Source organism: Diospyros lotus, chromosome 5, assembly GCF_014633365.1.
Source record: "Diospyros lotus cultivar Yz01 chromosome 5, ASM1463336v1, whole genome shotgun sequence".
Taxonomy (NCBI): Eukaryota; Viridiplantae; Streptophyta; class Magnoliopsida; order Ericales; family Ebenaceae; genus Diospyros; species Diospyros lotus.
The window spans coordinates 6439234-6467090 of NC_068342.1; the positions used below are offsets into that span (position 1 = coordinate 6439234).

Genomic DNA, 27857 nt, shown 5'->3' on the forward strand with positions numbered 1-27857 from the left:
ACACAGAGAGAGAGAGAGAGAGAGAGAGAGAGAGAGAGAGAGAGAGAATAAAACGAGTCAAACGACTTGATCTTTAACATTTTGCAGCCATACAGAGAGAGAGATGAGCAGGGGAGGAGAAGGGAAGGTGGTGTGCGTGACAGGGGCGTCGGGTTTCATAGCATCGTGGCTGGTGAAGCTGTTGCTGGATCGTGGTTACACCGTAAATGGCACCGTTCGCAGCCTGGGTCAATACTCTTTCTACTTCTCTCGCCCCGCCCCCAATCCATCTTGTCTCCGACTTGATTTTTCTCGATGATTTTGGTGTCGTTCCTTTCCATTTTCTGGGTTTGCTTTGAGTTTTCTGTTCTTGTAAAGGTTGTTTTTACTAGTGTTCATTCTTTTGATCGTTTCAATTCTTTCAACAAGTATTACTTCTCAACAAGTTCGAAGATCGAGGGTTTTAAATGCCCACATTAACTTCCATTTCGCCTCGATCGGCAGAGATGGTAGTGGAATAAAGAGAACAAAAATCAAAGACAAAACTGAAAACCAACTTTAGTTATCAAACAGTACGTCAACGGTCAATCTTTTAATTTTTAACAATAAATTTTTTATCAAACGGACCCATAACTTTAGGCTTAGCGGTCTTCTAAAAAGTATGATGCTCAAGTTGGGGTAGGTAGGTTAAGTAACCTGTCATTTTGGTGCCGGATGGATACAAAATGTCCATTTTCATTAAAGACAATAATATTTTTATTTTTATGTGTAGAATTCATATAGAATAATATGGCAATGGCTTTTTTGCAGATTGTCAGTTAACTTCTTATCTTCCAATTTTTGTTAATTCTGGTTTTATGTGCAACAGATGATCCAAAGAGGACAGAACACTTACTTTCACTTGAAGGAGCCAGGGAAAGACTGAATCTATTCGAAGCAAACTTAATTGAAGACGGATCTTTTGATCTCGCCATTGATGGTTGTGTAGGAGTCTTCCATACAGCTTCTCCAGTTTTTTTGTCTTCCAGCAACCCACAGGTTCACCGTGATGCTTCCATGCAATATCTTTTTTGTACTTCTGCCTTTTGATTGTCTATCACTCTATTGCTTTATTATTTTAGTTACATCATTCAATTAAACCGCATGAATAAGATCACACTAACCCATCAATTTGCGATCCAATTCGAGATTTTCCTTTGGGAGGTATCGGTAAGGAATTGAAATGTAATATTATCGATTCATATAGAAGAAATATTTTCTATTGATTCAAACCCTCTGCCTGTGGGATAGGGATAGAGGAAAAAGAAAAAATCGAAAATTTCACATATTACTTTTGATTGAAAAATGAATCTGATTTATTTTCTAACCCTCTTGTAACCCTCGCTCAATGAGAAAATGAGTCAAAATATTGGACATATTAAATTAATTTGTGACTAATATGCAATCATTGTATTTTTCATTTTTGTGCATGTCCTTACTCCTTAGGCCACCGGCTCAATGGAAGTGAGTATTGATTGTGAAATCAACACAATGGAGGTTAAAATATAAGTAATAACATGAAGCACTGCCTCCTGGCGAGGGGGCCAGGCATATGTAGTTATTGTTGAACTTTAGTGGCGTCATCCCTTATTCCCCCAATATAGAGAAAATAAAACTGAAACATGAGACTCCTGCTACGAGGACCGCAACCTATGTTGGCAGGTACTGATCTCACAACACGTGGGTCTTGTGTATATGACCTGAAACAATGAACTCAATTGCCATCACAAAACACTCCTTTAGGATGAGGATCTGTTCTGTTTGGGTTCAAAGTTGATTAGTGCACATGAATGTGTAAACTTGATGCTACTACAGAGCTGTATTATATCCAGTGAGTTTATCACAAACTGGTCATGGGTGTTTTCATTGAGTGGGAGTCACGTGACTTTGACTTATGATGGCTGGTGGTGAGTGTCATATCGGAAGTTCACTTGGATGCCTTAGCCTAAAAGTGGGAATGACGGAACATATGTTGTTGTTGGTTGCTAACATTATGAGTCTATAGGTACAAGTCATTAAAATTATCAGTGCCATCAACACTTTTAGTGTTGAAGGTTTCCTCCTATTCACAGTCAGAATGGTCCAAATTCTTGATTAAATTGGAGTGTTGCATTAGCTAGTTGATAGCCAGTGTAAAATTCGTTGGATAAATATCATGAAAGGGTGACGTCAGAATTCACGTAGCTAACTGCGCCAAGTGAGATTAAGGCTTGTGATTGTTGTTGTTGTTTTACTTGTTCCCATCATGCTATTTTATTCTTGTTTGTTTTTTCTTTTTTTTGGGATCCTTACCATCTTTATTCCTAAGGCTACTTATCGTGTCTCTATTCCCTCTTCCAGGAAGAACTAATTGACCCTGCAGTGAAGGGAACACTGAATGTTCTTAGATCATGCGTGAAAGTTCCATCCATCAAAAGGGTGGTCATAACATCTTCTATTGTCTCAGTTTTCATCAATAGGATACCTCTGGACCCCAGTGTGATAATTGATGAGACTTGGTATTCCGATCAAGAATTTTGTAAGGAATTCCAGGTGTGTATGCGTTCAAAATTAGCTTTGCACTTTGTAATTTTTTCTTACTGTCTTCTTATAATGTCATGTGGATAAAAACTACTTGGTTTGGTATCTTTGAAAGATAGAGTTGCTGTTAATGAAATGGGAGACCTAGTCTTTCTTTCTTTCTTTTTTTGCTTGAAATATTTACAGGTGGTTTGCTAACAGTATGATTTAGATGCAATTTTAATTTGAATTCACTCTGTCACTGTATGTTGATCAAGCTTTTGGTAACAGCATTGGTACCCACTTGCAAAAATCTTGGCTGAGGAGGCTGGCTGGAAATTTGCAAAGGAGAACGGAATAGACTTGGTAACATTGCATCCAGGATGGGTGATTGGTCCTGTCTTGCAGCCAACTCTCAATTACAGTACAGAAGTAATTCTGAACGTCGTAAAAGATGGTAAACTTCTTCAATATATGTGTATGTTGCATATCATACACTATTCTGTGTGAATCAGTTTTTAATCATATAAGTGTGCATGGTTTGTTGTTCAGTGTACATGTCACTGTGCACTTTATTGCAGTTATTTATTTAACTCACTCACAGCATGTTTGGTACACGGCAATAGAATTGGTAAAATACCGTCTGTAAGTGGTAACCCATGTTTGGTACAACCCTTATCTTAGGATTAGTTAGCCCTGGGATTATGTAATGCCATGGAGGTGGACAAACTTTTCCCACTTTCCCCCGGGATAATTTAGTCCAGGCACAAGTCTTGAGGAAAATTTATGCCATTGGACAGAAATGCCCTTGTAGAATATAAATTGATTTCTCGTTTCTCTCTTCATTCAATGCCCTTGAGGTCTTGAAGTCTGTTGGTTTGACATTTTGAACGTGATGGGCATTTTGGTAAAATTAAACATTAAGCCAAAGTATTACCACATCAACTCCTTTTCTAAACCAAACAAGGGATAGTATAGCCTCAAGTAATACTTTCCTTACCAAACGTTGAATAACACTATTTAGTCCCATCACTATTTTATCCCATTTTTAACTTTATTCCTTCACAATTTAATACTTGTACCAAAGGATGCGTTAGAAGTCCTACAGAAGACAAATGCTAAACACAATGAAATGGTGATAATATCTTTTTTTATTATTTTTATTTTTGAGCTATTCAATTTTGCTTAGGCCACTAAGACAGTAGATGTTGAAAGTTGAAAAAGATAAGGAAGAAGAGCAAAAAAAGAAGATAGAAAATGAATAATATTGCATACAGTAAACAGAAATGTAGAGCAACTAGAGGCATGCATGCATGCCGGAATTTATTTCCCGGAACAAGGACACAAGTCCACATAAATTTTTCTTCAAGTTGATAAGAGTAACTTCACCCTATGTGAAACTTAACACATATGGGCCTTGTAATTATAAGGATTGTTCGTGACAACCGTGTGGCATCACTCAAGAGGCTGGATGTGGCACAAAGGTTTTCTTTGAATCTAACATGAAATTGTCCACATGGCTATGGGAATGGCTACACCAGCTTGAGCAGGTAGATTGCTATTACCATTTGTTTTATTACATAACCAAGGGAAACATGCCACTTCTTGCTAGTGTTGCAATCCCTGTTATAGTGATACAGAGAGTAAGTCTCACTTAGGCCTACAAAAGGGACGTTACTTATTGGGAAGAGTTGAAATCAATCTCTTATCACTATTTACTAGATTTTGGCTCTTGCCCTAATGCTAGTCCTTGCACTGGCTTAACAACTCTGTCTATGACTGAACTACTTAGACCTCAGTCCTTGTCATCCATCAAGGCCTAAAAGTCTAAAACACAAGAATACTCTTAGCTTGACAACTGGATAATTTTTCCTTATATTCTCATGGTTGCCATTGTTGCATTCCTTTGCTTTCTTGGGAGACCCCGTGCTCATTAGTGATTGTCATAACTTCCTTGATATGTTAGTCCCAAGACTGACAAGCACATCTCAATAATTCACTGACAAGTATACAAGGCATAATTGACTAGGAATGGTGTTAATTTACCAGGTTACCATGTGATTGCCATGCAAATTACAAAGTCAGTTGTTAATTTACCAGCAAATGCTAATCCTTCATCAAACAGCCCCCTTAAATGTACAATTTTTGTGACAAGCAAAATTCTTTGACTGATGCAGGAACTGAAGCCATCCCAAATATATATCGATGTGTTGATGTTAGAGATGTTGCTTATGCACATATTTTAGCATTTGAGAATCCTTCAGCTAGTGGCCGGTACTGTTTAGTTGAGAAAGTAGCACACCGTTCTGAGGTTATGAAGATTATACACAAACTTTATCCTACTCTCAACCTTCCTAAAAGGTATGTCCTTGCCATTTTCTCTATATTTTTGTGCGTGTTAATGCAGTTAGCAGAGGAAACTACAGTATTAACTAACTCAACCTTCCATGTCACACTTTTTTTTTTTTACTCCACTACAAAAATTTGTTCCCTTTACCAAATGCGAGAACAAAGGAACAATTGCTCACATGGAAAACAGGGAATTATCGTTACTAAATAAAACGGACAGATTAAATGATAAGAAGATTAAACTACATCCTTCAGGCTTCTTTTTCTTGTAGTGGATGTCATTTCCTGCTGCTTAATTCACAGCATTTGTTGTGGAGGTTGGCTAGTCTAAAGTTGACCTCTGTGTTTCTCATGGTGACAGAATTGAAGATGAAAAGCCTGATAGGGCACCTTACCAGGTGTCCAAGCAAAGAGCAGAGAGTTTAGGCTTGAAATTCACTCCCCTTGAGGTTACTGTCAAGGACACTGTTGAAAGCTTCAAAGAGAAGAACTTGCTCAGTTTCTGAATCCTATAATATGTTCCACCAAGTGATGCATTTATTTGTTTGACTATGTAATCTACTGAAAATTATTGTATGATTTTGGAGGCCAATCCACGTATGCATTTAGGCATTTATGTTCAGATTTGAACAATCTCTTTTAACACTTCTAAGATTGGAAGTGTTCTTTTAAATTAGTCTGAATAAATAAAAGATGATGATTGTGTTTAGCCGATGGCATATGTACGAATTAATTGTTGAATCTTATATTATGAATTCTAGACAAAAAAGCAAAACATTGTTGTATGTGCAGAATACACAAAACAAAACTTGTTAGAATGAAAAAACTATGGACTTTACAAAGAGTAGCAAATTGTTGTTGTGCATATGTGCAGTATATACCCAAAACAAGCTTGTTGGAATGCAAAAACTATAGACTTCACATGCATTCAACTCAAACAAATTTGGAAGTGAAGGGAAAACAAATATGTCTAATAAATACAAATATTATAAGTCACAATGATTTTTATTTTATTTTATTGTGTATATCTAACAAATAAATAATGTGTGAAAGGGTGAATTACATCAAATAAAGTATAGTAAATTTTAAAAAATTGATTTGATAATTAAAGATTTTTGTGTGTGATTAGGACGGGTTCAAAAATAAATTTATATATCTTTATTTGGTAGTTATGTATTTTTTTGAGATAAAAAAAAAAAAACAGAGAAGATGTTGGAAGATTTTGATTTGATTTTCTAGAAAGTCAAAAGATTCTCAGTAATAAATAATTCTTAGAAGCTCAAATAATTAAAGTGAAGATAAATGCAACTTTTATTGTTAATTTAGAAATGGGTTTAAAGTTAAGAAAGAATGATTAAAATATTTCTGACTTAAGTTAAGACATTCAATTAATTAGATTTATAATTAATTTATTTTTGTGAGAGAATTTCGTCCAAATAGATAATGCCAAAACAAATTAAATCTTAATTTACATATGCGACTGCAAGAAATATAAGGCATCCAAATTAATCTCTTATTATTTTTTTATTCTACCATCCAAACTCATGTGATAGAAAAACCTTTCTTTTGTAACAAATTATTATGAAATAATCCTAAATGCCCATTTAATTTTAGTTATCTTTTAGCAAGTCATTCTATAGAGCCCGACGAACTTACCGAGCGGCTCAAAGATGATTTTACCCCCACTCGTTTTGCAAATTTGCAGAGCGGGCCACTGCCCCTTGGTAAGTCCCCCCTACTATGGCTGCCGCCTCGCTGCCATCGCCTCTCTGTCATTGCCGTGCCACCTTGCCTCGCTGACAGTCGAATCGTTGTGCCGCCTCACCTTGCTGACAGTCGATGCAACGATTGTCGGTGAGGCTAAGCGAGGCGGCATGGTGATGGCGAGAGGCGAGGCGAGGCGGCTGCCATGGCAGGGGAGATGCATAGAGCAGGTGGGGCAAATTCATGGGAGGAGAAGAGAGAGAGTAGGGCGTAGAGGCAAAATTATCTTTTTGTCACATTTCGGTAACCCCATCAATAAGCTCGTCGGACTTTTTAGTATTTTTCTCTTTTAGCAGTGATTCTCCCCTGTTGATGAGGTGACAAAGAAGTCAATCTCATGGTCTCTGGGGGGTCGAGATTCCAGATAACAATGTATCTGAGGTTTGGCTTTGCTCGAGGGAACGATTCTTCGTCTGGGTAGGCATCCAGAGAGTTCAAAATTGGGCTACAATGTTGACTCCTTTGGTGAAGAACAGCAAGAATCAGAATCAAAACGTGTGCACTTCGAAATTTCTGTTTCTGATTTTGATTCTCTCACTACTTATATCCTCCTCTTCCTCTTCCTCATCGTCGTCGTCACAATCGCCAGAACCAGCCAGGTATGGAGCCTGAAATGCTTGCGTTGGGGAAATCGAGAAACATTAGCTCCTCCTAAGATTTGAGCCAAGATTGAAATGCAGGACCCAAATGGCATGAGCCTTTGTCCAAATTTCGAACTTGGAATGCAGGAATCCAGCCAGACCTGACATTGAAAATAAAAGAATTGGAAGACAACCACAGGATCTTCAGCTTGCTTAGCTTTGCAAAATGTGATTCTGAGATGGTCCCGGTCAACTGATTGGAGGAGACATAAAAAATAGTCAGCTCAGCGAGCTGCCCAAAAATCTCTGGGAGAGTCCCATTTAGTCTGTTCCCTCCCAGTCCTATTTCAGTTAGATTTTGCAGTGTCCCAAAAGAAGCAGGGATAGGACCTTCAAGTAAGTTATAACTCAGTCCAAGTTTTTTGAAGATTTTCAAGCTGCCCCAGCCACTCTGGTAATTTCCCAACTAACTGATTATTGCTCAATTGCAAGTACATCAATCTGGGCAAAGGTTTGCTAGAATTTGAACAGCTTTCAGTCCCTTCGAGCACTTGGGGTAAACTTCCTGTCAAGTTGTTACCCGACATATCGAGATTGATCAAATTGTAGTTTGCCAATGGAGCTCGGAATTCCACCCTCAATGTAGAACTTTTAGATCAAATAGCAAAGCGGTATGTAAAATACTTGAATCACAGCGGAATATCGAAAATGATTTGCCTAACAATCTCCATGGAAGAAAACTATAAAAGCTTTCTTATCGGTCCACCCCTTGTCCGTCCAAGGCTTGAATGGTGATGCTGAAGACAGTATATAAGCGATTAGAAATTGATTCTGATTATTGTTTTTCCATTAACCTCTATGTCTATTTATAGGTATCACAAAGATACAGATAGACATGGTTTTATCGGAATTTGAATCTCATTCAAATTCTAATTACTTATCCCATTATTGTTAAAATTCAAATGTTAATGAATTTGAAACAAATTCAAATTCATAACATTTATCTTTATCACTAGGGAACTTATCCTAATGTAACCGCAATTCTAACACTCAACTTCATTTGAGGATAGATCAAACATAATGAGAAATGTCATGTTTCCAATGGGAGCAGGCAGTTTCCCATGCAATTTATTTGCAGCCAAATCAAGAACTTCTATCTTCCCCCAGCCTCCCCTGAACAGTTGAAGGCAGCTGGCACTCAGGTTCTGGCAAATGACTCATTTTTTGCTCTGTCTCTATCTTTTTGAAAGAGTTTTGGTTTTCTCTCGGTGCGAGGGTCCGATTCTAAACCGGTCCGATTCTAAACTTGGCGGCATATTGCCAGCAGATAAACTTGAAAGCGAGACCTTTCTCTTCTTTATTATTTCCATATGCTATGTTGAATCGCTTGTGAAGTCGACTTCACTTGATCGTGTCTGCTTCAACTTCACCCGTCACTCGTGTCCTGTAGTGTAGCAAGACTAAACTAACAAGTGGTCGAGTGAATTTATGAACGAGCAACTATTAGTTGCAATACCTTTCCCCAACCCTTGCCCCCAACTACAAACCCTACAAGTGTTTCTTTCCTTTGCCCTTGTTATTTCTTCCTGCACTTGAGGGATTGTAATCCTCGTCAGGCTCCTCTCGACGGGTCCGTCTTTCTTCTCTAGGCTCAGAGATGTAGATTCCCTTGCTCTTAGGGTCTTCTTGGCCTTCTTGTGAGTTAGTCCCCCTTGCGCCTCCTCGAGGCTCCTCCTCATAGCATCTATTTGTGCTTGCATTTCATCAAATCGCCACTCCTGCCGGGCTACCTTTCCCGTTTTCCCTTTCGAGTCTCATGAAGTTGAAGCCAATGATCAGTATTTCCAAGCTAGGGGTATTGTTGTTTATGCACAAGGTTTTTCTCCTCAACTAATAAAGCATGGGTCGAAAAGGAAGAACATGACCATCAGCAAGAAAGGGCGTCCCGACATTTTGCACCACCGGAAACATACAATTGAAATGAACTCATCAATAGGATATCCTTAAAACCTTTTAGTGAGATCCGCGTGAGGAGGAGGTCCCAAGGGGCATACATTTCTCCGACCAGGTCAAATTTCACTTTATATTATGGATGGAGATACTGTTTTCATCAGCAGACCGCCAATGACCCACATACATTCCCTGCCAGTACTTTAGTGAAGAGAAATCCTATAATATGTGGGCCCTTGAGTGCCGACTTTGATGGTGATTGCATTCACCTATTCTATCCCCAGTCCCTTGCTGCAAGAGCAGAAGTCTTGAAGCTTTTCTCAGTAGAGAAAGAGTTGCTTAGCTCTCATAGTGGCAATCTCAATTCGCAACTGATCACTGATTCGCCTTCGTCACTAAAGACCATGTGGTTGGCGTTTTGGACAGAGCCGATGCTCAGCAATTAGTTATGTTTGCAACATTTTTTGTATATAATATATGTCAATTGCTTTCCTGTCTAAGCCTTTATGTTACGTGCACAAGAGCTCTTATTCACTCACCATCAAGAGTGGATGATAAAAGACTAACCCAAGATGAGAGTCTAACAAGAGATACTGTAACAGCTTCTTCGGTCAAGAGACAAGCCCTTGGCTTAGTTTCTAGAATAGAGGATGGTGGAAAGGCTACCGTTTCGCGATTCAGAACAGAAAGCTTTGAGTTGATTAGGTTCAAGTATTTTAAGCTCAGGAGGTGGCTTAGACCGAGAGGAATCCTTCCGTGCAAGCTACTGCTGCTGATATCAACATAGACAAGGCTGGTAAGATTTGCAAACCAATCGGGCAGTCCTGAATTTAAGCTGTTGAAGCTAAGGTCCAGAACAGAAAGTGAAGTGAAATTGACGGAATTAAGAGATGAAGCTAAACTGGTTAGGCTGCAGGACGAAAGATGCAGCTCGGTTAAGTGGGGAAGCCTGTTCAGTGCCTCAACCCAGTTTGAGCCCACGATTTCAAGATCAACTTGGTTCATTTCAAGATGTTTCAGTGAAACAAGGCCAGCCACCCATTGAAGATCATCAACACTAGTGAGGAATTCGGATGAAACATCAAGATACTGTAAGCTAGAAAGGTTTCCCAACGTTGGAGGAATTTTGCCAATAAACCCAGCCTTGGACAGATTCAGATATTGCAAATTCCTCAGAGAACCGAGGAATCCAGGAATTGGAGTGTCTTGAAATGTGTTGGCACTCAAGTCTACGTATCTCAAAGACTTGAGTTTAAGCAAGGAAGGCCTTATCTCTCCACTCAAGTTCCAGAATCCATACCTCTTCGGAGAATCAAAGCCTAATGGATATGGGTTGTGAAGATCAACTCTAATGACAGCTCCAGATCTGCTATCACACAATATCCCCCGCCACAGGCAGCAGTTGCTTCCGCGCCAGGACGAAAGCCGGTTCTCGGGATCATTCAGACCAACCTTGAAATCCATTAGTGCTTCACGGTCAGCTGCTGTGCAGTTCATGAGATGAACATCACCATAGCAGACAAACTCTGTTCCTATTGAACAAAGAGCTATCAAAAGAAGAACTAGCAATCTTTCCATGAACTCAGCCGTTAACAACTGATGAATCACCACCATCAATCAGGTGTTTTGAGTTTCTATATGTACTTTGGCTCTTCCGTTCTCTTTGATCAGCATTTTCTTGCGAGCAAGGAGGTCACGTCGTCCTTACAGGAATTAAAGAATGAAGCTTTATGGATATGAACAAAGAAGTCAAAGAGAGGCAACATATTTTAGTGGAGATCTAGTGTTTAATTATGAGCTAAATGTGATGAGGTGATTGGCATAGGAATTTAAAATTTGGAAGACCGTTGAAAAACAGGAATGATAGAGGATTGGCTTCACAGGAGCACGTGGCTGTCCACAGGAAACGGAAATCAAAGGTGAGAAGATTTTAGGTTGAGTCTTCCTACTTGTAACATTAAGATTATAGTTTGTCTCTGATTGGAGTATTATAGTTTCAGAGCTGTGGAAATAATTTTTCAAAGTAAAAATAAAATTGAATACAAATATGATCATTTTTTTTATTTATTTTTTATTTGGGGTGTTTGATTTTCGCCTAATTAATTCTAAAGTGTGGCGTCGGTGACTTTCTCTTGATATACTGTCAGATAAATTTAGATATAGACATAATTTATATACACTTAAAATTAGACATTCGACTCAATTTATGCGGAACTTCTTTTGGCTATTGGCGATATAATGTTGTGCAATTATTTTCATAAAATATGATATTTGTTTTATTTTACACGTATTATTATTTTTTTCCCACCAAAAGCTGTCACAAGTCTTTTAAGCCTGTCACAAGACTTTCCCTTGTCCTTGCACAGAGAGAGAGGGTCACAAATTCAAAATAGGAGGCTTGTCAAAGTGTCAAGTTGTCAACACTGGAAAAATCAGACTTGATTAACAATTTTTTATTGGATTGGATTAAATAAAACATATCAAGATTAATCTATTAATACCTTCAGTTTATTATTTTTTATTTATAATTTTATTTTTTAAAAAATTCTTGTGAACATCTCTTGTTTATTTTCTTTTTACTTCTTTTATTAATTACTTAGTTTTATTTCATGTACTATCTCTCCATACACTCTCTGTAAAAATCTCTTGATATCCTTCTTTATCTACCAGATCTTTTAATTTTATCTCATGCATATTTTAAATTTTTTAATAATTTATTAGTTTTTAAATTTAATAATATCCTATTTGTTAAAAAAAATACTTAATTTTAACCCTGCTAATCTAAGCTCTCCTTTTAAATTTTAATGTCATTAAGATGACATTAATGGTCATTTGTTTTTTTTTTAATCCTTCAATTCTTTTCATTTGCATCACAATATTTTACCTTATCTTTCTCGTATTTTCTTAAATTTCACTTATATCCTTAAGATAGAATTGAGTCAAACCCAATTTATTTTTAACTGAATATTTATATTTATTTAAACATTCAATAAATGTCTTTAGGTCAAAAATGTCTTTTACCATGATATTAATTTTTGTTTTCATTCATGTTATATTAATAATATTTATATATTATATTCAATAACTTCTTAAATATTAATTTAAAATTTTAATTCTCTCAATATAGGTTTGGTGGTGGTGCAGTTAATAACAAGGTTGTCAGAATTGTTAAAATTGGAAGGATAATTGGATTATTCAATTCAAAGGTACACCTTTAGTTAACTATTCGAGTCAACGTAATGATCTAAATTTATGGAGACTCATTCCCTTAGTTAGGGTGGGGTTAAAGGTTACTTGATTAGGGTTGAGTGGGTTTAAAGAATTTTTTATTATTTTTCAATCAAGGTCGGGATGGAAATGCTATTCACCATCCTCGCAATGCTCTTTCTATATATTATATTTATATATAAATTATCTACTCAATTAAATGTAAAAACTATAAAAATATTATTTATTCTATATATCTTATATATACACATATAAGATATTAAATAAGTAATTTATTGAGTGTTATATTTGAGTGAATCTTCACAACGACAGTGTTTTGGTAGGACAGGAGGGCCTTTTTTTGACAACTCCCATGGCTGCCCAAAACGGCAGTGTTTTGGGCCTTGGGTGGAGGGCCAAAACGGCAACCGCCTTGCTGTTTCACTTGGCGTGCTTCGGTTTGTCTTTTAGCTTGCCTCTTCCCGATCGTTGATGCTCTACTTCATCTTTATACAATGCAATCTGCACCGCTTGAGTCTCATTTAAATTAGCTACAGTCGCCTCGGGATCCGATGGAAGACAGCCTCCGATTATCTGCATCAATTAAAGTTTGTTGATCATTCTTTGCTTTTCATTCTTTCTGTATAGATGCTCTGTTTATTTTTTTCTCTAAGTTGTAAGTCTCTGATCTTATCTTGTGGTTACGGGGTTGGTTTAATTTCTGAGAGATCGTTTTGTACAGTGAGATCTGAAAGTGTTCTTTATTTCTAATCGGTGGTTGTAAGCGTTTTTATCCTTATAGTGCAGTTAACTCTTTTTGTCGGAACTCAACGTGGACGTAGCCCTCTTTAATAGGTGAACCACGGTAAATCGTTTGTGTTATGTTTTTTATTCTATTTATGTTTTATGTATGATTCAATCCATATCTTCGTGTATGAAATAGGCTTGTTTGTTTAAGTTATAAAGGGTTGATCTAAGGTTGAGTTTTGACTCTTCTCAACATTGAGGTTATGAAATATTAATAACAAGGTAAATTTCAAAATATCATTTTTTATTTTATTTAAAAAATAAAAATTTATATTAATATGTTTTGAAATACATTTTTTTAATTTACACATATATAACATGAACCACGCCTAATCTCTAAATTATTTTAAAAATTATTAAAATTTTTTAATAACAAAAACATCGAGTTGAGAGTACTCTACACTTCATTTTGAAAGCAAGATAATGGAATTCCAAATCAACCACCTCACATTATTACCATCACAATTGATTAGCAAAAAGTAAAACAAAGCTATAATTGAGTTATTCTATTCTAGATCATGATACAAGTTTGGTTCTAACTTTTGAAATCAAATCAAGTTAAATTTTTATTTTTTTCTTTTTTGTTTTAACTTTAACTTTTGTCTTTGTGATTAAAGTGACAGATTGAAATTGCCAATTTTTAACCTTTTTATTCCATGTGATAAAATAGACCACTCTTTTGGTCTTTTTTTTTTTTTTAAATCAAAAAATACTATCATTTCTTAACGTGCTTGTTGTGCAAATGTTTACAACTATAGAAAAGTTGAAAAAAGGTTTACAAAGTGGAGAGAATTAGTGGGTTTCAAATGGGGCCATCCCCTCTTTGTACAATTTTTCCACCACCATACACGTCAATGTGTGGTTGGAGTTGAATCAAAATTCCCCAATATGCAGTGTCTATTATTGCTTTGGACAATCTACGATTTAAGGAAATATTTTGATTCTTATCACAAAAAAATAACAGTTTGATCAAAATTCTTTATTAGGATTGATTATATGGCAACTTTGAATGTGGAATTTGGGGATGTTCCCATGAATCCAAAGACTATTTACATTTCATTCGTAAAGGAGATTTGAAATAGCATAAATGTCATTTCATAAAAATATCTGGTTTCTTTGCAAAATTTCAGAGTGAATGCATCCAAACTGTAGGAACTCATTTATGGTACTCTAAAACATTGCATTTTGCTCTCTGTCTCTTCCAAAATTTCAACGAAAACCTCCACATCTGTCTCTTTAAAGACTCAAAAAATCAAAATGTTTGATTTATGGGCACTTATAGATTGATGTATATTGCAGGTCATGTATTTTTTTTTTTTTAATCAAGTAAGATTAAGTTACTCAAGATAAAGTATTATAAATATTCATATATAAAAATGGAGAACAAACTAACCTACAACTTTGGTGGTGGTCATTCACAAACTTTATTATAGTAAATTTATACATAGATTTTTATATGTTTATCTTTTAAACTAACTATAATATTGATGTCGATATCAATGTCTTTATTCATGCAATATTTAACTAGTAGATGTAGTTTATGAGATATTGTATGTATGAGTGATATGTTAATGAAAAATTCTATCGGCAGCCCGATAAATTACTCTTCACAGTCCGGTCAAATATTGCCTCAACTACCCTCCATTAAAAAGCCTATATTACCCTTACCTAACTACTTTCTTCCAACTACTTTTTCTTTTTATTTATTCTTCGCGCAGCCATCTCCGATCACTTTCACTTTGAAGGTTTCTGATCACAGCGATTATCTTCTTGTTCTTGTTTCTATTAGTTTTAATTTTGTTATTCTACTTTTCTATAATGGATGATTATATTCAGAAATTGATGAGATGTGAAGAGTTTTATGGAGAAGATGATGAACAGTAGATCATGCACAATGAGTAGCATCTCGTGAACTACAATGAAGGGTAAACCCTAAACCAGCAGCACGTCAATATTTTGGTAACTCAATTTATTTCTAATTTTGGATTGCTGCATGTTTGAAAATGATTAGAAAATGGGTTGGAGTAGAGGCCGAATATTAGGGAACCCGAGCTTCCCCGACCACGAAGGTTCGTGGTCGGGGAATCTGGGTATCCCTGACTACAATGCGTCGGGGAAGCTTGGGTTCCCCGAAGAGTTTCAGTCGGGGAAGTCGAGCTTCCCCGACCACTACGAGTCGGGAACCTTCAGGTCCCCCGACCCGCACCTGTCAGGGAACCCTTGGTTCCCGACTCACAACGATCGGGAACCCGAACCGTGACCTGCAAGACCCGAAACCACTTATATAATTTTCTGTTTATATAAATCTTATTATTTTTAATTTATATATTTTATTTTGTTTGCGCATTTTTAATTTATGTATCTTATTTTTGTTTTGATAATAGGGATTTGATGATCAAAGTTTAGAGAATTTTGAGAATGAAAATGCCGTATCGTTTGATGCTAGTCAAACTTTTGTTAGTAATGAGATTTTTAGTAATAGAGAAACACTTATTGAATGGGTTAAGACAGTTGAAAAAGAAAATGGAATGGTTATTGTTATTGTTGTAAAGAGTTCTGAATCTGGGGGTATAGGAAGAAAACCTAGAGTTTGTCTTGCTTGTGAACAGAGTGGAAAGTATAAATCATCAAAAAATGAGATAAAACAATAGGAGAAACAAATCGTATGATGATAGGTTTTAAAAAGTGTGGTTGTCCATTTGTGCAGGTATTCTTACTTATTTTATTATTTATTTGTTTATATAGTTATTTATTCATATGTTTGTTTTAACAACAATTTTTGTTGCATATGTCATTTCTTAGGTATTTCTTAAGCCAAGCTCACAAATTCCTCCTGTTGTACTGAATTGGTACAGATTTCGATGTGATAATGCACGTGATTGGAAAATGCCATACATATTCAGAAATCAGGCATTTTTATCTCTAGTTGGTCAAGATGTCACAATACATGAAGTTTTTGACTTATCTGACATGTGATTCTTAGGTTGTGTTTCCGAATAAGACCCAAAGTAATGATGATTTTTCAGGCAAGTTTAATCTTCATAGGCTTCAGCCCGTGATTGAAATATTAACCTATATCACCACTTATTGGCAGCTCAATTTGAAATCAAAAAGCCCATTTGCTCAAGAGATGGAGAAGCCCAGCCCATTACATATGTTAGCCATGCTTTCGGCCTAGAGAGGAGGATGGTTGGGCGATTTAGGGCTAGGTTTCGTTGGGGCTTGGTGGTCTTATTTTTAGAGTTACCTAAGTGGTGATTTGTTGCCTATATCTGAGCCTTCCTTACAATAATCGATCAGCCAACTATATCATTTTATTTTATTAATGTAACTTCTAACTATCTATCACTGTTTTTTTTTTTTTTTAAAAGACTATCATTTTGTTAATAAAAATAATGTCTGCGTATATGTTGTTCTTACATTTTTATTTTAAAGTATTTATAGAAGCAACATTATGGACATAATATTTAGTTTTTCATTTTTAACAAAAAAATAAAAATAAATACAAAATAAATAAATAATAACAAACACATGATAACTAAACTATATAAAGTATAACATCCTGAAAGGGTAATTAGTGACATTGCAATAAATACAGATAGTTTCATATTACAACAAAAATCTAATCTCTATCAGTCTTTTTTCTTATCTCTTGAGGGGGGCTTGGGGTTGAATGGTGTGGATCTGAACTCGTAGGTGGTGAATTTATAATTGGTGCTGGAGGTGATGTAACCACCGTCGGTGTTCGTACCATACTAGAAGATGCTCCGTGGGATACTGTATATGCATGAGACCCAATAGAAAAAGACCCAATAGGAATAGTTAAAATATCATATACTTGAAGACATGCCCGTCTCCACGCATCTATATCCTGAGTGGATCCACATGATATGACGTGCGTAAGAAGAGATAGTGATGCCATGATGCACTACAAGACACAATTATTTTAAATATGAAAAATTAAACATAATATGTTTAAAAAAATATATTTCAAAAAATTACAATTACAAAATTAATCTTACCATATCAACAATGGTCACTCTATCTTGATCACCTCTGTCAAACCTAGATCTATGTGCAGGGTTTTGTATGACTCAATGCGTAATGCGATGATACCACGCCAAGTAATTTTCACTGCACTCACATGGCACTCAGGCAAGTCCACCCCGTTGGTATGTTGGCAATAAATGAAAATCCCAGCTAGTCCAACTATCATTGATAAAATTATAAATTACCTTATATGTTGTCGTAGTTGTACCCCGCTTGGCTTCAACAGGGGATAATGGAGGTGGAGGTATATTTTGCATATGCCTAAATTGTTGCAGAACCCTCTTCGAATAATATGGCTCAATCACACCTCCACACTTAAGACATTCGGAGAAGAACGCAATCTCATGCAGTGGATACTGTGCACGATGCCTCTTATATGGTGTCCATATGACCTGCACATATTTCAGAATTTCAATGACGAGCTATATTAAGTTGTAAAATATAATGTGTGAACAAAATACTTGATCTTCAATTAAGTCATCAAGTTGCTCTCGCAAAGATTGCAAAGAATCGTACTCACGAACAGAAAGCCAACGGTGAGCCCTAGGCAACTCGTCAATATATGCTAAGTTTTGTTTACTTCTAATCAATGAAAAATGTTCATATATCCAATCCTGTGTACATTTAATATAAACAATTGTTAATATATGTGAAAATATGTCAAATATATACACATAATAATAAAATTTAAATGATTACCTCAAGTAATGCCAAATATTCATAGATTCCCTTGACATCTCTTCTACTCGCGATACCCAACTGCCTATATAAATATGCCAAAGAAGCAGGCCCCCATGCATATGTATCAGATACACTTAAGTCTTCCAACAATTCAAGATAGGAAACCGAAATCATGGTACCACTCTTATCCACAAATAATTTACAATCTAATAAAAATAACAAATACGTCATACTCGCATTGTAGATCTCTTCATCCGGAGCTGAATCTGGCACATTCATAAATGTTCTTCTCAGCCAATTTAATTTTACATATGGTCCCCGAGTCTCCGCTATCTGGCCTGTTGCTTCTACTACTGAGACCCCAAGTAAACGACATAATAAGTTCTGAGTTTCATTACTTATCAAATGAGGGACTGATACAGGGTTGCCAGCAACTGGTATCTTCTGAATAGTAGCAACGTCATCTAGCGTGACTGTTATCTCACCAAATAGTAGATGAAATGTGTTAGTCTCTGGCTATTATCTCTCTGAAAAGGCTGACACGACTGTAGAATTCACAAATCGATACGTGCATTCTATCAAATGTACCAACCAAGATCTAATGACAATATCATGAATACGTTGCTGATCTGCCAATGACCAATCAAGAATTCTTTGTTCATGGCTATTGCACTTTAATACACATCTTTCATATTACATAAAAATAATAAAATAATTAATTTAAATATAAAATTATTTTTATAATCGCTTATCTCTCCAGCTCATATGCTAACAACAACATGATTTTTAAAACTCTTTAAAATGGATGGATCTTTAGGGTCTCCTAAAAATGGTCCAGCAATATCGTCTGGAGCAGTAGTAGATGGCTGCTCCAGAGCACTAGTAGATGGCTGCTCATGACCCTCTACCCTTCTCCTCTTATGGAAGCTGTCGGACGCTAACGAGATAAAGATGGGCGAGCTCTCTTTACTCCTCTCTCTCGAGTATGTGCTATACCTATAAATGAATGTACCATATTAGTCATTTTTAAAATAATATTAATCTATTACAAAATTAATTTAATTCAGTCATTTTTAAAATAATAATAATCTATTACAAAATTAATTTAATTCAGTCATTTTTAAAATAATCATAATCTATTACAAAATTAATTTAATTTAGCCATTTTTAAAATAATCATAATCTATTACAAAATTAATTTAATTCATATAAGAATGTTATATTAAATGTCTAAATATATGATGACAAATAAAATTGTTTATAATAAGATTAACAACAATTGAATTTATTAAAAAGGTAAAGTGTAAAAATATAATTAATATGAAAAATAACATGTGAGAATAATATGAAATTAATGATATTTTAAAAAAATTAAAAAGGCTTGCTAAAAAAATTAACAAAAAAATTTCAGTTCGGGTTTCTCCAACCCGGGTTCGAGAAACCTGAACCGGGTTTTTGAGAACCCTCCGCACCGCGAGGTGCGGGGGTTTCTGAAACCCCAAGCCCCACATCGAAACCCCCCACTGAAACCCTCCACCCTGGCGGCGATGGTGGCTGCCATCGTTGCTGATGGCGATACCGCCATGTGCGAGTGCAATTGTTAAAGAAATAGAACTGTGAAGAGAAGGCGTACCTGATTTTGTAGTCTCTGGATTTTTTCTTCTTCGCAAAAACAATGGCTGACAATTATCAGGGTTTGTGTGAGAAAAGTGAGAAATGGTGTGGCTGTGGCCGTGGCTCAGGGCATATTTGAAAATTTATGGGTTGTAAAGAGTAATTCTTGTGGCTGTAAAAAGTAAAAATGAATTTTTAGTTGATCGGGCTGTGAAGAGTGATTTATCGGGCTGCCAATAGAATTTTCTTATGTTAATTTAGTTTGAATTTTAATAATCTTATCACTTTTTATGGTTCATTTCTCACTTTACCACATTTTTTAAATTATATAACAAAATATTAAAATTTTAAAAAGAGGGTCTTTTATTTTTCAATAGCTAGATCGTTATTCCCTTTAAGAGCCTGAAATTTCAAGTGTGAACGTGATGATAAAATGAATTTTTTTTTATAAGAACAAAAGATAAATTTGTTAAAAATTGGGTAGGTATGGATAGACGAGATAATATTATGATATATCATAAAAATTTGTTCAGCTCATTCTGTTTCTCCCGTTCTCTTACTCCAGCAATCGACCCTCTTGCTACCGCTGTACAGAGAGCGGCCAGAGACAATTGTTGGACTAATTAAGGAAATGAATGATTGTGTAATTTTATAATTAAGCGAGGGTATTTTTATTATTTGAGTTTTGCTTTCACAAGCTCCGTCTAAAGTAGCGAAGTCCAAAAGAAAATTCTATTCGCAGCTAGAGTTTTACTCTTCGCAGCCATATTTTAATATACCTAAAATATCTTATTTTGAAAATTCATTTTTACCTTCACATTCACTTTCTTTCTCAATCAATTACAGGCCACCCATTCTGTTCAAAACCGCCATCCATCCCTTCCAAAACGAAGACAATACAATAAAAAAATACCATATTCAATGTATATAATAAAACAAAAAAATATCAATACAATAAAAAATACACACACATATATATATACATATATTAACAGTTACATCTGTACATACATATATACATTAACACACACACAGACACACAAACATATATATATATATATAGAGAGAGAGAGAGAGTAAGGAAGCTCGGCGGCCGCGGCCATGGCCGCCGAGCTTCATCAATACACCCCCAAAATCCTGGGGTTCGGGGGCGTGATTGATGAAACTCGACAGCTGTCTCTCTCTCTATATATCTATATGTATGTGTACATGTATATATATGTATATGTGTCTTTATATATATATATATATATGGGGTTCAGGGGGCGTGATTGATGAAGCTTGGCAGCCATGGCCGCCAAGCTTCCTTCCTATATATATATATATAGATATGTATGTGTGAGTATACATATATATGTTTGTGTGTCTGTATATATATATGTATAGTGTGTGTGTGATTATTTATTTTCATCTATTTTTTGTGTTTGTCCATTGTGAATTTTTTTTGTGTTTGGGCAGCAACGTATGGCTGGTGACGAGAGAGAAAGTGAGCAAAATATATATTTGTGTATCTGCATTGTATATATGTGTTTATGTATGTATATATGTATTTTTTATTTTATAAACTTATCTCGTGAAGTTTGTATTTGTGAATTGAAATTGTTGAGGTTTAAAGATGTTATAGATATGAATGTGTGTGAATAGCTATATATATGTAGAAGGGGGTATTTTTGAAAAATATTAACCATAAAAAATTATTAAATTAGCTGTAAAAAATAAAATAATAAAAATAAATTTTTAATAACTGCAAAAAAAACAAAAAAGTGGCTGCGAATAGAATTTCCAAGTCAAAAATTGATTTGCAGTGATACGTACTCGCTTACAACATACATATGACAGCATCGTCTTGTCCGCTGTCCTCAACAATAAAACGACTCGATCTTTAACATTTTGCAGCCATACAGAGAGAGAGATGAGCAGGGGAAGAGAAGGGAAGGTGGTGTGCGTGACAGGGGCGTCGGGTTTCATAGCATCGTGGCTGGTGAAGCTGTTGCTGGATCGTGGTTACACCGTGAATGGCACCGTTCGCAGCCTGGGTCAATACTCTTTCTACTTCTCTCGCCCCGCCCCCAATCCATCTTGTCTCCGACTTGACTTTTCTCGCTGATTTTGGTGTCGTTTCTTTCCATTTTCTGGGTTTGCTTTGAGTTTTCTGTTCTTGTAAAGGTTGTTTTTACTAGTATTCATTCTTTTGATCGTTTCAATTCTTTTAACAAGTATTACTTCTCAACAAAGTTCGAAGATCGAGGGTTTTAAATGCCCACATTAACTTCCATTTCGCCTCGATCGGCGGAGATAGTAGTGGAATAAAGAGAACAAAAATCAAAGACAAAACTGAAAACCAACTTTAGTTATCAAACAGTACGTCAACGGTCAATCTTTAAATTTTTAACAATAAATTTTTTATCAAACGGACCCATAACGTTAGGCTTAGTGGTCTTCTAAAAAGTATGATGCTCAAGTTGGGGTAGGTAGGTTAACTAACCTGTCATTTTGGCGCCGGATGGATACAAAATGTCCATTTTCATTAAAGACAATAATATTTTTATTTTTATGTGTAGAATTCATATAGAATAATATGGCAATGGCGTTTTTGCAGATTGTCAGTTAACTTCTTATCTTCCAATTGTTGTTCCTTCTGGTTTTATGTGCTACAGATGATCCAAAGAGGACAGAACACTTACTTTCACTTGATGGAGCCAGGGAAAGACTGAATCTATTCGAAGCAAACTTAATTGAAGACGGATCTTTTGATCTCGCCATTGATGGTTGTGTAGGAGTCTTCCATACAGCTTCTCCAGTTTTTTTGTCTTCCAGCAACCCACAGGTTCACCGTGATGCTTCCATGCAATATCTTTTTTGTACTTCTGCCTTTTGATTGTCTATGACTCTATTGCTTTATTATTTTAGTTACATCATTCAATTAAACCGCATGAATAAGATCACACTAACCCATCAATTTGCGATCCAAGTCGAGATTTTCCTTTGGGAGGTATCGGCAAGGAATTGAAATGTAATATTATTGATTCATACAGAAGAAATGTTTTTTATTGATTCAAACATTGTGCCTCTGGGATAGGGATAGAGGAAAAAGAAAAAATCAAAAATTTCACATATTACTTTTGATCGAAAAATGAATCTGATTTATTTCTAACCCTCTTGTAACCCTCGCTCAATGAGAAAATGAGTCAAAATATTGGACATATTAAATTAATTTGTGACTAATATGCAATCATTGTATTTTTCTTTTTTGTGCATGTCCCTTACTCCTTAGGCCACCGGCTCAATGGAAGTGAGTATTGATTGTGAAATCAACACAATGGAGGTTAAAATGTAAGTAATAGCATGAAGCACTGCCTCCTTCTGGTTAGGGGGCCAGGCATATGAAGTTATTGTTGAACTTTAGTGGCGTTGTCCCTTATTCCCCCAATATAGAGAAAATAAAACTGAAACATGAGACTCCTGCTACGAGGACGGCAACCTATGTTGGCAGGTACTGATCTTACAGCACGTGGGTCTTGTGTATATGACCTGAAACAATGAACTCAATTGCCATCACAAAATACTCCTTTAGGATGAGGATCTGTTCTGTTTGGGTTCAAAGTTGATTAGTGCACATGAATGCGTAAACTTGATGCTACTGCAGAGCTGTATTATATCCAGTGAGTTTATCACAAACTGGTCATGGGTGTTTTCATTGAGTGGGAGCCTCGTGACTTTGACTTGTGATGGCTGGTGGTGAGTCTCATATCGGAAGTTCACTTGGATGCCTTAGCCTAAAAGTGGGAATGACGGAACATATGTTGTTGTTAGTGCTAACATTATGAGTCTATAGGTATAAGCACTGTTGTTAGAATCTTACGATTCACGATTCAAACCGTACAATTTGACTCGATTCATATAGAAATCAAGTCGAATCTATAGGGTGAATTTAAAATCCCTTAGAATTGTACGATTCACGATTCGAATCGTACGATTCAACTCGATTTATATAGAAATCGAGTCGAATTTATAGGGTGAATTGAAAATCTCTTAAAATCAACTATGAATCGGACGAATCGACCGTGAATCACATGAATAGCACGATTCGTCCAATTCATGCGACTTCGTCTGCATGTGCGCTTTAATCAAATATTCGTTTGATTTGGCTATCTTTGAAAACAAATAAGATGATGAAAATAATGAAGATGATGAAAATGATGAAGATAATAATGCTCTTGAACTTGAAGATGAAGATGATTGATAACTAGTGAAGATTATGGACAATGGAGTTTATTAGTAACCTTATAGTTGTAGTTTTTTTTTTTTTTCCTAACTTGTTATTTTGAAAGTGGTTTGGTTTGGTGCAATTTGAATTTAAAGGCAACATGAATATATTTTTGTCTTTTGGTATAATTTTAAATTTAGCAAATATATTTAGAAGTTTATTTATCTATTTATATTTTAAAGAATTGATCATAGTGGGCACATTATTTATTTTCTATGAATATGTATTATTTATACTTGAAATTGAAAATGTGTAGCGAATCTTACGATTCGATTTGATTCTCGATTCACGATTCATAAAATAAGGATTTCAATTCTCGATTCGAATCTCGATTTAACAACTATGGGTACAAGTCATCAAAATTATGTAAGGTAGGTATACAATCGTGTTTTCTATCAGTGCCATTAACACTTTTAGTGTTGAAGGTTTCCTCCCATTCACAGTCGGAATGGTCCAAATTCTGGATTAAAGAGGAGTGTTGCATTAGGTAGTTGATAGCCAGTGTAAAACTCGTTGGATAAATATCATGAAAGGGTGAAGTCAGAATTCAGGTAGCTGACTGCGTCAAGTGAGATTAAGGCTTGTGATTGTTGTTGTTGTTTTACTTGTTCCTATCATGCTATTTTATTCTAGTTTTTTTTTTTGGGATCCTTATCATCTTTATTCCTAAGGCTACTTCTCATCTCTATTCCCTCTTCCAGGAAGAACTAATTGACCCTGCAGTGAAGGGAACACTGAATGTTCTTAGATCATGCATGAAAGTTCCATCCATCAAAAGGGTGGTCATAACATCTTCTATTGTCTCAGTTTTTATCAATAGGGTACCTCTGGACCCCAGTGTGATAATTGATGAGACTTGGTATTCGGATCAAGAATTTTGTAAGGAATTGCAGGTGTGTATGCGTTCAAAATTAGCTTGCCCCTTTGTAATTTTTTCTTACTGTCTTCTTATAATGTCATGTGGATAAAAACTACTTGGTTTGGTATCTTTGAAGGATAGAGTTGATGTTAATGAAATGGGAGAACTAGTCTTTCTTTCTTTCTTTCTTTTTTTGCTTGAAATATTTACAGGTGGTTTGCTAACTGTATGATTTAGATGCAATTTTAATTTGAATTCACTCTGTCACTGTATGTTGATCAAGCTTTTGGTAACAGCATTGGTACCCACTTGCAAAAACCTTGGCTGAGGAGGCTGCCTGGAAATTTGCAAAGGAGAACGGAATAGACTTGGTAACATTGCATCAGGATTGGTGATTGGTCCTCTCTTGCAGCCAACTCTCAATTACAGTACAGAAGCAATCCTGAACCTCATAAAAGATGGTAAACTTCTTCAATATATGTGTATGTTGCATATCATACGCTGTTCTGTGTGAATCAGTGTTTATTCATATAAGTGTGCATGGTTAGTTGTTCAGTGTAAATGTCACTGTGCACTTTATTGCAGTTATTTATTTAACTCACTTACAGCATGTTTGGTACACGGCAATAGAATTGGTAAAATACCGTCTGTAAGTGGTAACCCATGTTTGGTACAACCCTTATCTTAGGATTAGTTAGCCCTGGGATTATGTAATGCCATGGAGGTGGACAAACTTTTCCCACTTTCCCCCGGGATAATTTAGTCCAGGCACAAGTCTTGAGGAAAATTTATGCCATTGGATAGAAATGCCCTTGTAGTATATAAATTGATTTCTCGTTTCTCTCTTCATTCAATGCCCTTGAGCTGTTGAAGTCTGTTGGTTTGACATTTTGAACGTGATGGGCATTTTGGTAAAATTAAACATTAAGCCAAAGTATTACCACTTCAACTCCTTTTCTAAACCAAACAAGGGATAGTATAGCCTCAAGTAATACTTTCCTTACCAAACGTTGAATAACACTATTTAGTCCCATCACTATTTTATCCCATTTTTAACTTCATCTCTTCACAATTTAATACTTGTAACAAAGGATCCGTTAGAAGTCCTACAGAAGACAAATGCTAAACACAATGAAATGGTGATAATATCTTTTTTTATTATTTTTAATTTTGAGCTATTCAATTTTGCTTAGGCCACTAAGACAGTAGATGTTGAAAGTTGAAAAAGATAAGGAAGAAGAGCAAAAAAATAAGAAGATAGAAAATGAATAATATTGCATACAGTAAACAGAAATGTAGAGCAACTAGAGGCATGCATGCATGCCGGAATTTATTTCCCGGAACAAGGACACAAGTCCACATAAATTTTTCTTCAAGTTGATAAGAGTAACTTCACCTCACGTGGAACTTAACACATATGGGCCTTGTAATTATAAGGATTGTTCGTGACAACCATGTGGCACCACTCAAGAAGCTGGATGTGGCACAGAGGTTTTCTTTGAATCTAACATGAAATTGTCCACATGGCTATGGGAATGGCTACACCAGCTTGAGCAGGTAGATTGCTATTACCATTTGTTTTATTACATAACCAAGGGAAACATGCCACTTCTTGCTAGTGTTGCAATCCCTGTTAGAGTGATACAGCGAGTAGGTCTCACTTAGGCCTACAAAAGGGACGTTACTTATTGGGAAGAGTTGAAATCAATCTCTTATCACTATTTACTAGATTTTGGCTCTTGCCCTAATGCTAGTCCTTGCACTGGCTTAACAACTCTGTCTATGACTAAACTACTTAGACCCCAGTCCTTGTCATCCATCAAGGCCTAAAAGTCTAAAACACAAGAATACTCTTAGCTTTACAGCCGGATATTTTTTCCTTATATTCTCATGGTTGCCATTGTTGCATTCCTTTGCTTTCTTGGGAGACCCCGTGCTCATTAGTGATTGTCATAACTTCCTTGATATGTTAGTGCCAAGACTGACAAGCACATCTCAACAATTCACTGACAAGTATACAAGACGTAATTGACTAGGAATGGTGTTAATTTACCAGGTTACCATGTGATTGCCATGCAAATTACAAAGTTGGTTGTTAATTTCCCAGCAAATGCTAATCCTTCATCAAACAGCCCCCTTAAATGCACAATTTTTGTGACGAGCAAAATTCTTCGACGGATGCAGGAACTGAAGCCATCCCAAATGCAACATATCGATGTGTTGATGTTAGAGATGTTGCTTATGCACATATTTTAGCATTTGAGAATCCTTCAGCTAGTGGCCGGTACTGTTTAGTTGAGAAAGTAGCACACCGTTCTGAGGTTATGAAGATTATACACAAACTTTATCCTACTCTCAACCTTCCTAAAAGGTATGTCCTTGCCATTTTCTCTATATTTTTGTGCATGTTAATGCAGTTAGCAGAGGAAACTACAGTATTAACTAACTTAACCTTCCATGTCACACTTTTTTTTTTTTTACTCCATAACGTCCGATGATGCCTTCTCCTACAAAAATTTGTTCCCTTTACCAAATGCGAGAACAAAGGAACTATTGCTCACATGGAAAACAGGGAATCATTGATACTAATTATCATAAAAACGGACAGATTAAATGATAAGAAGATTAAACTACAACCTTTAGGCTTCTTTTTCTTCTAGTGGATGTCATTTCCTGCTGCTTAATTCACAGCATTTGTTGTGGAGGTTGGCTAGTCTAAAGTTGACCTATTTGTTTCTCATGGTGACAGAATTGAAGATGAAAAGCCTGATAGGGCACCTTACCAGGTGTCCAAGCAAAGAGCAGAGAGTTTAGGCTTGAAGTTCACTCCCCTTGAGGTTACTGTCAAGGACACTGTTGAAAACTTCAAAGAGAAGAACTTGCTCAGTTTCTGAATCCTATAATGTGTTCCACCAAGTGGTGCATTTATTTGTTGGACTATGTACTGAAAATTATTGTATGATTTTGGAAGCCAATCCACGTATGCATTTAGGCATTTATGTTCATTGTGAATTGAACAATCTCTTTTAACACTTCTAAGATTGGAAGTGTTCTTTTTAATTAGTCTGAAAAAATAAAAGATGATGATTGTATTTAGCCGATGGCATGTGTACGAATTAATTGTTGAATCTTATATTCTGAATTCTAGACAAAAAAGCAAAACATAGTTGTATGTGCAGAACACACAAAACAAAAACTTGTTAGAATGAAA

General features: G+C 35.8%; 2 protein-coding genes and 1 pseudogene across 3 annotated transcripts; 2 read left to right on the forward strand and 1 right to left on the reverse strand.

Annotated features, from left to right (window-relative positions):
• LOC127802290 (phenylacetaldehyde reductase-like) lies at positions 1-27742 on the forward strand. Of its 2 annotated transcripts, XR_008023264.1 has the most exons (7): positions 1-227; positions 848-1017; positions 2359-2550; positions 2809-2974; positions 4695-4878; positions 5228-5475; positions 27639-27742. XR_008023264.1 is itself a non-coding variant. In XM_052338006.1 (6 exons), exons 1-6 carry the CDS (start codon positions 104-106, stop codon positions 5370-5372), a joined length of 981 nt encoding a protein of 326 aa, XP_052193966.1. In that variant the 5' UTR covers positions 1-103; the 3' UTR covers positions 5373-5575. The 2 variants fall into 2 exon arrangements, 1 of the variants encoding a protein (XP_052193966.1); XM_052338006.1 differs by lacking the exon at positions 27639-27742 and having other exon boundaries at positions 5228-5575.
• LOC127802288 (receptor-like protein EIX1) lies at positions 8049-11160 on the reverse strand. Its single transcript, XM_052338005.1, has one exon. The coding sequence runs from the start codon at positions 10773-10775 to the stop codon at positions 9693-9695; it is 1083 nt and encodes a 360-aa protein (XP_052193965.1). The 5' UTR covers positions 10776-11160; the 3' UTR covers positions 8049-9692.
• LOC127802289 (phenylacetaldehyde reductase-like) lies at positions 21433-27742 on the forward strand (annotated as a pseudogene).
• Positions 27743-27857: the final 115 nt, after the last annotated feature.

Excerpts from the sequence above, each read along its gene's own strand:
- LOC127802288 (XM_052338005.1), bottom strand. The coding sequence starts at position 10,775 with ATGGTGGTGATTCATCAGTTGTTAACGGCTGAGTTCATGGAAAGATTG.
- LOC127802290 (XM_052338006.1), top strand. The coding sequence starts at position 104 with ATGAGCAGGGGAGGAGAAGGGAAGGTGGTGTGCGTGACAGGGGCGTCG. Across the intron at positions 1,018-2,358 it reads TGTCTTCCAGCAACCCACAG|GAAGAACTAATTGACCCTGC; the intron begins GTTCACCGTGAT and ends TCCCTCTTCCAG. Across the intron at positions 4,879-5,227 it reads ACTCTCAACCTTCCTAAAAG|AATTGAAGATGAAAAGCCTG; the intron begins GTATGTCCTTGC and ends TCATGGTGACAG.